The sequence below is a fragment of the Abramis brama genome (assembly GCF_963993115.1).
Source record: "Abramis brama genome assembly, chromosome: 1".
NCBI lineage: Eukaryota > Metazoa > Chordata > Actinopteri > Cypriniformes > Leuciscidae > Abramis > Abramis brama.
Window position 1 is genome coordinate 44816958 of NC_139963.1, and position 11053 is coordinate 44828010.

At 35.4% G+C, this 11053-nt stretch overlaps 1 protein-coding gene across 1 annotated transcript; it reads left to right on the top strand.

Moving 5' to 3' along the window:
• Positions 1 to 556: 556 nt before the first annotated feature.
• LOC311081328 (tripartite motif-containing protein 16-like protein) lies at positions 557 to 10270 on the top strand (the record flags this gene model as incomplete). The annotated part of the gene is made up of 6 exons (XM_084111853.1): positions 557 to 1144; positions 4823 to 4918; positions 5863 to 6096; positions 6181 to 6331; positions 6513 to 6572; positions 9732 to 10270. The coding sequence occupies 6 exons, from the start codon at positions 557 to 559 to the stop codon at positions 10268 to 10270; spliced, it is 1668 nt and encodes a 555-aa protein (XP_083967979.1).
• Between the last annotated feature and the right edge of the window lie 783 nt (positions 10271 to 11053).

The window sequence follows — 11053 nt, forward strand, 5'->3', positions numbered from 1 at the left end:
TAAGGATGCATCCTGCAAATTTCGTATGTGAAACATTTCAGGAAACAAATGTCGTATTAAAGGGCCATTCACACCAAAAACAAAATCTGTAATGGTAAATATGATAAGCATCCACAGCAGCAGCTTGTGCTCTGTCAACACACAGTAACCGCAGTGCAATGTTTGAAGTAAGATTTTGAATAAAAGCCCATTTTTATCATTCAGTAGCTGAAAAAAAAAACCACTCTGAAAGTGAATCCAAGTATATCGTTCCTCTGTGTCATTATCATTATAGCTGTGGTGTGGACTCAACTAGGGACATTTTTAAAACTTAATTTAAAAACGTTATGGCTACAGTTATCGTTATTGAGGTGAAGGGGCCATTGATGATTTAAACAGTAATAAAAAAACAAAAAAAAAACATTGAAATGAAAAGTAGTAAGTCACACCCTACAGAAAAAAAACCTGTTTCTTAAGTATGTAATCAGGGGAAATATAAACCATACTGTTCAAAGAACAAGTTACTCGTTTGTCAATCTCCCGTGCATATCATCTCTCTGTATTCATATATACAAAAATGGCAGAAACCAGTATCTCATGGACTAAGGATCAGTTCAGCTGTTCAGTGTGTCTGGATCTCCTGAAGGATCCAGTGACGATTCCTTGTGGACACAGTTACTGCATGTGCTGCATCTCAGGTTGTTGGGATGAGGAGGATTGGAAGAGCATCTATAGCTGTCCTCAGTGCAGAAAAACCTTCTCGACAAGACCTGTTTTAGGTAAGAATGTGGTGATGAATGAAATGCTGGATAAACTGAAGACAAGACTCCAAGCTCCTTGTCCTGCAGTCAATCACACTGGATCCGGAGATGTGCAGTGCGACGCCTGCACTGGAAGAAAACAGAAAGCAGTAAAGTCGTGTCTGGAGTGCCGAAGCTCTTTCTGTCAAAATCACCTCGAACAGCATGAGAATCTCTTCAGAAGTAAAAGACACAGTCTGACGGACGCCACTGGACGACTGCAGGAGATGATCTGCCCTCAACATGATAAAATGCTAGAAATTTACTTCCGTACTAACCAGCTGTGTTTTTGTATGCTGTGTTTTGTGGATAAGCACAACAATTATGACACTGCATCAACTGCAGCAGAGAGGACAGAGAAACAGGTACTGCTTCCTACTACATCTCATGAGCGTTTTTCTCATTTGTCATTAGATTTTTCTCTCAATCAGGTAAACTGATGTGATTGTGTTTTGAGATTCAGTACTTAAACTGATGGGTTAGAACACATTTGAACACTAAAATAAACTATATTTGGATAATTATGTTTTTTTAAAAATATATATTTTATTTAATCATATTAAACTGCACTGTTAACCCTTGCTGTAAAATTCTGACAATATTATACCATTTTCCATTAAAACAGTAATATACCGTAGAAAATAAAAGTAGCCTACAGGAATATACTGTGAATTAACAGTGCTCAAAGTCGACACTCAGAGGCTGTTTTCCCAATCACACCCTATACCCTCATTCACTATTCTCTACATTAGTTCACTAATATAGTCCACTTGAATGAAAAGAAGTGAGTGAATTGAGACACTGATGAACACCTGATAAGCAGAATCACTGAAGGACAGAGAAACAAGAACAGAAAAAAGAGAAACACAAAAACTACAACTGACTTCCAGCCACACTGAGTGTGAAACCAGTTTACAAACCAGTTTACGATTATTTCTTTCATACATGTACAAAAGTTCTTGTTGAGAATTAACAGAGATTTAGTTATTAATAAAATTTGTTGTCACCATGATTGAGATCAGTATTTGCTTTAGTTGGTCTCTTGTCCCTGGACTTCTTACCATTCATCTCCCTCTGACTGCTGTAACGGTGAGTTTATAAAACACATTTGTTATGGCACGAAAAAGTCAAGAGGAAGATGATCAGGTGTTTTTTTTTTGTGTGTGATGATGTCACAATCATCCTGGACATGCCTGATTTTCAGATTTTTCCTGTATATAGTCATTGAAATTATAGTTATCTCATATTTAGCATATATCTGTGAATCTACAAAATGAAATCAATATTTCTGTAATCAGGTCTTCTGAAGAATATTGTAATCATATAGTGCATTCAATTTTATTTTACTCCTGCTTGACTCAGACACACACAGATATCAACAATCAGCACATGAATCTCAACAATGGTGAAAAGTTTCATGTCGCAATGCATGCTGGGTTCCAGGATAATATAAAACTCCCAGCATGCACTGCTGCATGAATAATAATAATAATAATAATAAAGAAATATTGCCACCATTGTTGAGATTCATGTGCTAAATTGTGATATCTCAGTGTTTCTAAAACACAGTGTAGCTCTGTTTCTCTGGCTATGCATCATGTGTTAAAAAAAAGAGTCATTGTATCTTATTGCTGCGTTTTCACAGTGGTGGTAATGCAACACTTTTGATTGAGGATTAAACTCTGAATAAGTGAGAATGAATTCCTTAGTGAATGAACAGGCAATATGATGATTTTGTCATCATAATCATTATAACTGCAGTCATTCATAAACTGTGTGTGCGCAAGTGTGACTTGCAAAAACACAGCTCAAGCAGCAAAAGAAAAACTAACGTTTTAGCATCAGCATCCCAACTAAAGCAAGCACTGATCTCTATAACGGTAACTTCAAACCAACCATTTTCAATTAAACATCTCAATAACAACTTCTGTATGACAGAAATAAAGTCATACTGGTTAATAAAAAGTGTAATAATGTGTAATGGCTGGAAGTCAGTCGTAGTTATTGTGTTCCTCTATTTTCTGTTCTTGTGTTTCTCTTTTCTTCAGTGATTCTGCTTACAATCACTTACATATTCCCTTAATTATCTCACTGCATCGCTACTTTTTACTCGTAGTGTGGATTTCCCTGAGGGGTTGAAAGGGTTAACTGTGTAAGATAAAAAAGACACACCCACAAAATGTATTTTAACAGTAATAAACTGTAAGTTATAAAACAGGTTTATACTGGCAACACTGTTGCCAGTAGTTTACTGTAAAATTAATTTTTTGGGTCACCATTGTGCTGAAGAGTAGAGCCTGTGCTTCAGTCCTGGAGAAGATCTACAAACATTGATGATATGCTGCATGTTGCTTTATTTAACAGACGGTGACTGTGTAGTTGCTGATCCAGTGAAAATCTTTTTATGTACAATAGTTTTTTAGTGGTCTCAAATGAAAGAAGTTCACAGTAATACTTTGCTCACATTATTAATGCATTATAAATTTTAGTTAATACATTTAAATGACAGTTGGTCAATTTAAGGCAGTCGGTTTCTGCAAGTGTAATTAGTTAACTATAATTTAGTGCATTTTTACAGAAACAAACTAGATTACAGTAAAGAACTGTACAATTAACAGTATTTTACTGGCAACAGTGTTGCCAGTATTTTACTGTAAAAAAACCCGGTAAGGTCTAACAGTGTGATTAAAATTAACAGTAAATACATTTATATATTTTTAAAAATATTACCATTTTAAATAAATGCTGTTCTTTTGAACTTTCTATTTCTTAAAGAATCCTGTTTTTTTTCTTTAAATCACTGTTCCCATTGATAATAATAAATGTTTCTTGAGTATCAAATCATCATATTAGAATGATTTCTGAAGCACTTGTATAAAACTTTTGATTTATATGTATGATCTTTTGGGTCAACCCCCTCAGGCCAAACAGTTAGTGACAGTTTGTTTCCTTGTTTTATCTAATTTTTCAGTGTCTTCAGATCACATCAAAGTAGCGTGGAAAAATGATACTAGAATTAATATCTAAAACGAGATTTGTGAAGAAGGACTGAAGCGAAAATCATACCTGTTCTATTAATGCAAGATTACAACTTATTTAGTTTGAAGTGGTGCATACACTATACCAAATCTAAACTCAATAAAATTTCTGCGGTAAATGTAAGAGCTCTGATGGGACGCATGCTCATACTTTTTGGTTTTGCCCTGATATTTCTGAGGTTTGGAACAATATTTTTTCTATGGTACTGAAACATTTTTGGAGAAGATATCAGTCCAGATTTTAAGTTAGCTTTGTTTGGATGTTCTGACCCTATATTAGCATTGACACATTCTCAGCAACTGTCTCCTGTGTTTGGTATGGTGGTGGCTAAAAGGGTGATCTTGATGGAGTGGATGTCCACTGTACCATGCACCCAGATTTCATAAATGGCTGGAGATGGTTGCTGCCCTCAAGCTCGATAGGATTCGTTTTGATGCTTCTAAAAAAAACGTATAAAATCTGGGGTCCCTTCCTTAGGTATCTTTTTAAGAGTTGAAAAATGTTTAGGCACATATGAAATAGGGATACCTTCACTCTTTTATCCCTTCGCTCCACTGTTAATGTTTTGTTTAAATGTGATTAAGTATGGCTTTAAGGAGTATATTTTCCACTGTATCTGGTGCAGGTTGGGGAGTGGGGATCTTTTTTTTCTTTCCTTTGTTTGTTTGTTTTATGTACATACTTTAACATACTTTTTGTATACATTTTATGAGACTTTGATCTGTTTTGTGTTTGTATAAAAAGACTGTTATAAATACATATATAAATGAATGATTTCTGAAGGATCATGTGACACTGAAGACTGCAGTAATGATGCTGAAAATTCAGCTTTGATCACAGGAATAAATTAAATTTGAAAATACATCCAAATAAACAGTTATTTTATATTGTAATACTTTCACAATATTTTTTTACTGTATTTCTGATTAAATAAATGCAGCTTTGGAGGACATTGATTTTGTTAAATACATTTATTAATTTATTCATATATCTGTTCTCTGCAGAGTAATTTTGAGGAAACACAGGGAAAAATACAGAAAATAATTCAGCGGAGAGAGAAAGATCTTCGGCAGCTGAGAGAGTCTGTGAAGTCTCATAAGGTGAATTTGGAGAAGTTTAGGAAAATGGGTCATCAGTGTGTTTGATATTCAAAATGGTGAGCAACCACTGCTTAGTTTACAATTTGTATATATGCAGTCCTAGTTTCGGTTTCTCTTTTTGAATGATGAAAATAGAAAGATATTTACTTACACGCTGGTGCAGAATGCACATGCTAGTTGACAGTCGCCTTTAATCCTTTTGGTGTGTTCAAACACAGCTTTTTGGCCAAGACGCAGCAACACAGTCAGCATTCATCGCCACTAGTTCTTTGTCGTCGACTTGGTGTGTCCCAGGCTTAAGGTTGTGGCTGAAAGTCATTTGAAGTTGATGTGTTTCTGCTCATCTCTTCTCTTTTTTCTGTTCTTGTTTCTCTTTTCTTCAGTGATTCTGCTTGTTAACAGCAGGTGTTCATCACTAATGTTCAATCATCACTTAATTAATCACTTAATTATCTCATTAACTTTAACGCCGCTTCAAACTGTGTTACTTTTAACACTCTTGAGTGTGATAAACACTGAGCAGAGTTCATTTAACAATGAGGATATTGCTGTGCAGAATGCTGAGTTGTTATTAAAAAATAAGTTGAAAGTATATTTCAGGAACATCATCCTTTAACCTTAAAAAACACGATTCCTGTATATTAAAAATATTTTAACATTCCCATAACCAAAACTGAATGTTTGGAAAATTTTCTTAGAACAATAATTTATAAGCTGGGAGCTTTGTAACTTTGCAGATCTTATACATGCACAAACAGATACTAAAGAAAAAGGAACATTACACAACACACTAAAATAACACACTAAAGAAAAAGGAAAACATTAAAAAGCATCATATGACCCCTTAAAAATGTGTAATTTTGGATTATCCTCCAGTGCTGGAGCTCCTATAGTCCCACTGAAGCGCACTGTGGCTCACAATGTTTGTGATGTGTGTGTAACAGCACTCTGCACAGACAGCAGTAGAGGACAGTGAGACAATCTTCACCGAGATCATCCGCTCCATTGAGAGATGTCATTCTGAGGTGACGCAGCTGATCAGAGATCAGGAACGAGCTGCAGTGAGTCGAGCTGAAGAACAACTGGAGCGACTGGAGCAGGAGATCAATTATCTGCGGAGGAGAGACGCTGAGCTGAAGCAACTCTCACACACACAGGATCATGATCATTTCCTCAAGGTAACAGTGATCTTCTCAAAGACAGGACAGATGACTTTAATAAGCTTCTCGGATTACAGAGAGTTTTTGTCTTTGTGTCGGTAGAGTTGGCCTTCTTTCTCTCTTTCTGGATCTGTAGACGGATTCACTGTCAGTTCTCATCTGTATTTTGATGATGTAGTGAAATCTGTCTCTCAACTCAGAGACAAACTACAGCAGTTCTGCAGCGAGGAGACAGAAATTATTTCTGGAAGAGGTAGGAATTCATTGATTCAAGCTACAATCGAGCTAATGCAGATTTTGCACTCATCTGTCTGTCTGAGCACAAAACCGTGCTTGTGATTCTTTCACTTATGTCAATTCTCACTCTGAAAATAGATGTTGATTTAATTTCCTCTCGATGTGAGAATTAAACAGATGTGTTTTGGTGTCCGTAGTGAAAGCAGTCCAGGTCATTCTCACTCCTGAATATCAGACCAGAGAAGAGTATCTACAATGTAAGTTACTATGAAAATACACACAAGTCTGAGGGTACGTTTACACGACAACGATATGCTTAAAACAAAGACGTTTTTCCTATAAGTTTTAAAGTTTATATTAAATAATCATAAACTTAACACTGCTTAGTGTTTATATAGGAACCACCAGCAGAGTGTAAAAAGTAACACTAAAGCAGTGTTGAAGTTAATTAGGTTATTCAGTGATTATTTGGGTGATGATTGAGCATTATTGAAGACTCCTGATGATAACAAGCAGAAGGAAAGAGAAACACAAGAACCAAAACTGACTTTCATCCACAGTCTTATGCCTTGTACAGACTGTGTGATTTCAGCAATCCTATAAGATCATTACAAATCACACTGTACAACATGAATCGTATATATAATAAACTAATAGCCTACGACGTTAGTTAGTATAGAAGTATAAAAAATCATCAGCATGCACTAGTGGTAAACAAATAGGGCAAGACCAATCGCACTTTGGCGGTTGTGGTTTTTATGTGCGCTGAAAAAAAGAGGAGGAAGCCAAAGAGGAGAATATAGACACAGTCATGGCTATCGAAAAGAGGCCAACTTGGCATGGCAATTTTGCAAATGGAGCTTGAGGTAAGTAGTTTTAAGTTTTAGCGTTTAGTTTTGACCATGTCGTGTTGATCAGTACACCACTTCATGTTGCAATTTTATTGCCTGGTCAGTAGACATAGGTCGTAGCAGCAAACACACTGTGAGATGATCATGCTAAATTTCTGACACTGTCAGAAAATGGATGCAGGCTATCTTTGGTAATAAGACCATGCCAATCTTTGATTCTCTCTCACTGTCACTGTTGGGGGTAACGCATTACAAGTTTAGAACTCAACTCAAGTTGAATTACGTAATCAGATTACTTTTTCAAGTAACAAGCAATGCTTATATCTTCTAAATGCAAATTTTGTCATTGTTTTGGAGAACACTAATTTATAGACCGTAGCTAGACCGTAAACGTCAAATCCCGCGCTCGTGGTGAATTCAAATTCAAAAATTGCGCCCGAAGCGTTACGACATGTTTTACGGCAGTGATATCAAACGCTCATTGGCTCTCGCATGCTTTGTCACAGATTGTGACATGCCGTGATTAAGTTGGTGTGCTACATTTGAAATGGAGAAGCGCGCATGCCTTCACAGAGCGAACTGCGAAACTGAACAGTGAACCGAAACCGGATTAATGTTAACATTTTCATGGATTAATAACTTAAATTCTGCTCTGTAACGTTACCTCATACAAAACTATTATATACTGCCAGAGAGGACTGCGACACATCGTCATGTGAACGACTTTTGGTACCGGTTTCGACATTTTCTCAATAAATAAATTATTGTGATTATACGTGTCTGTCTGTTGTTTTTCTTTATAATTGTAGCCTACGCAGTTTTAAGAAATTGTTAGGTTTAGGGGTAGGGGTAGGATTAGTGGCTCAAACTATTTTTGAATGCTATATTGTTAATAAAACTGCCATTTCCCTACACATATATGTCCATTACGTTTTATCCTTTTAATATTGTCAATAAAATGGGTATGTTTAGGTGTGGGAGTAGGGTTAAGGGATCTTACATTTATAATTTATAAAATGGTAAAAAGGAAATTATACAGATCTTTATGATATGAAATATTCGTAAATAGTAAACGTTTTTTAGCTGTAAAAACGTAATAATGTTACGTTTAAACGTTGCAGATACGTCCATATTATACGTTTCAGCATACATCCAAACGTACAAAAAAAGTATGTTTTCTATCTTTGAAAATTACATATTAATACCTACGTATTAACAATGAGACCAGGCTGGTCATACCATCTATGCTCTTTCAGGAAACTGCTCTCTCTGGTGCTGAAGCACCCAGGGATGCCCACGGCTACATAATTTTTTTTTTTCTAGGGCACGTTTAGAAAAGCTATTTATATTTCCTAATTTAACTAAGGCCTAATCCTGGCTTAATCTAAACCATGTCTGTGAAACCAGGCCTTAATGTAATTTATCTCCAGTTGATTTCATCTAAGGCTGTGGCTGGAAGTCAGTTGTAGTTCTTGTTGTTTCTCTTTTCTTCAGTGATTCTGCTCGTTTAATCAGGTGTCTTCAATAATCAAACAATCATCACACAATTAATCACTTAAATATCTAATTAACTCTAACACTGATTCAGTGTTACTTTGAACACTGCTGCTGGTTCCCATTTAAACACAGAGCCGTGTTAATTTAACGTTGTGGATTTTACTGTCTGAAAACCTCCATCAACGACGGCACTTGAAAGTATATATATAAAAAAACATTTGGCCACTGAGTGCATAAATTTAAAAACAATGAGTAAATTAACATCAAACTTCAAACACCTTATGTGTGCATGTCATCCAGACACCACCAAAGAAAGAGAGTGCAATGATTTTGAACAAAACAACTTCCATAGATTTGTTTAAATTTATCTTAAAGCTGCAGTCTGTAACGTTTGGTGCTCCAGCAGTTAATAAATAGACCTGCATGCGTCTTACAGAAGAAAATTGAAGTCGGAGCTAATTCTCTGTGTTTTATGTCTATGATGAGTCACGCCAGTCTAAATAGTCAAAACATAAACACTTATTATAGGTGGACCGTAGTGATTCAGGATAAGACAAAAACATTGTTTGGAAAATGGATTCATGATGCACTTACTTATTATATAAATTTTGTACATTTTGAACAAAAAAAAAGTTATGGACTGCAGATTTAAATAAACCATATTTGACTTTTGTAACACAAGTTTATTTATCGTTAATTAGTAACTGCTAGCTTTTAGAGAAAAAATAAATAAATTACTTAATTATGTTATGTAATTATGTCATGCAATCATAATTATGTTCAGAACTCAGATTCATACATCTACATTTGTTTTGTATAGTGTTGAATTTGCAAGATGTGGAATAAGATGTAAATAAGGCATACAGAATTTTTATCCACACAATTATTCATCAGAATAGTTGCAGTCATAAATTAAATTATTCTTGATTGGTTGAAATTTTTTGAGGTTTCATTGATGATTTTACCAGTCAAAAAGACACATTTACTTTATCATTATAAAACAATAACAGACAAAATGTTATATTAATGATTGGAGTACATGTTTGATTATGTATTTATCTCCATCAGATTCTCATCTCTTGACTCTGGATCTTAACTCAGTGAATCATAGGCTCTGTCTATATGAGGGAAACACAGTGATCGCTGTCGCTGACACACATCAGCGTTATCCTGATCATCCAGAACGATTTGATCATTGGTGGCAGGTTCTGTGTAGTGAGAGTGTGACTGGACACTGTTACTGGGAGGTCGAGTGGAGTGGTGATGGAACATTGGGAGTGGGAATAGCAGTGACGTATAAGAGCATCAGCAGGAAGGGAAAGATTATTGAAAATGTAGCTGGACGTAATGATCAGTCCTGGAAATTGTTCTGCTCTCCCAAATATTGCTCCTTCACACACAATCATATAAACACTGACCTCCCTGTAGTGCCCAGCTGTAGAATAGGAGTGTATATTGATCACAGCGCAGGGATTTTGTCCTTCTACAGCGTCTCAGATGCAATGAGCCTCATACACAAAGTCCAGACCACGTTCACTCAGCCACTCTATGCCATGTTTGGACTACAAAAGCACACAACGGTGAAACTGTTTCATCTGAACAATTAAATTACATAAAGGATTTTGTCATATCACATGATGAATCCGTGTCAGTAAATGAAAATATCATGTAAATAAAAATCAAGATAACCTCTTTAATAATCACAGATAAGAGTAAAACTTCTCATTCGAATCAGGATGTAGTTTAAAAGCGGATTATGAATGCTGAAAAATGTGTTAAAATGTGATGTAACTTTTTTTTTTTTTTTTTTTGACTGTCAAAAGTTGCATTCAGATATTATTAACAAAAAGTGGTAAGAATAAATTTGTGAACACCTTGGATATATTTGGATTTCTGCATTGATTACTGATCAAATAGTCTGAACGTAACTTAATTTACAACTACAAGCACAATCTGACTAATATCTAAATCACAGTGCAGAAACTTTCTCTTCTCCTGCATGTTCATAATACACGTTACTGGGGATGACTGGATATTACCGTAGGTTCTGTATGAATTTTTCCAGAAAGTCCAGACAATTTGTGTGGAGTCCTGAATGTGAACAATCCTTTATTTTTACAAAGATACTCCTTTGTAATGCACCAGGAGTTCAATCTAGACATTCATTATAAGAAAGGTGCTGAGAATGTTGTTGCTGATGCCCTGTCTCGTTTATAATGATGGAGTATAAGGGAGTACTGTGTTGTGGTGTATACTTTTATTTGCTGAACCCAGTTGTTGTTAAACTGTTGATCTGATGTTTCTTTTGTAAATATTGTATATAGACCAGACTTATAGGAATATATAGGAATATATATAATAAATATTACATATTTTTGTAATACTATGGT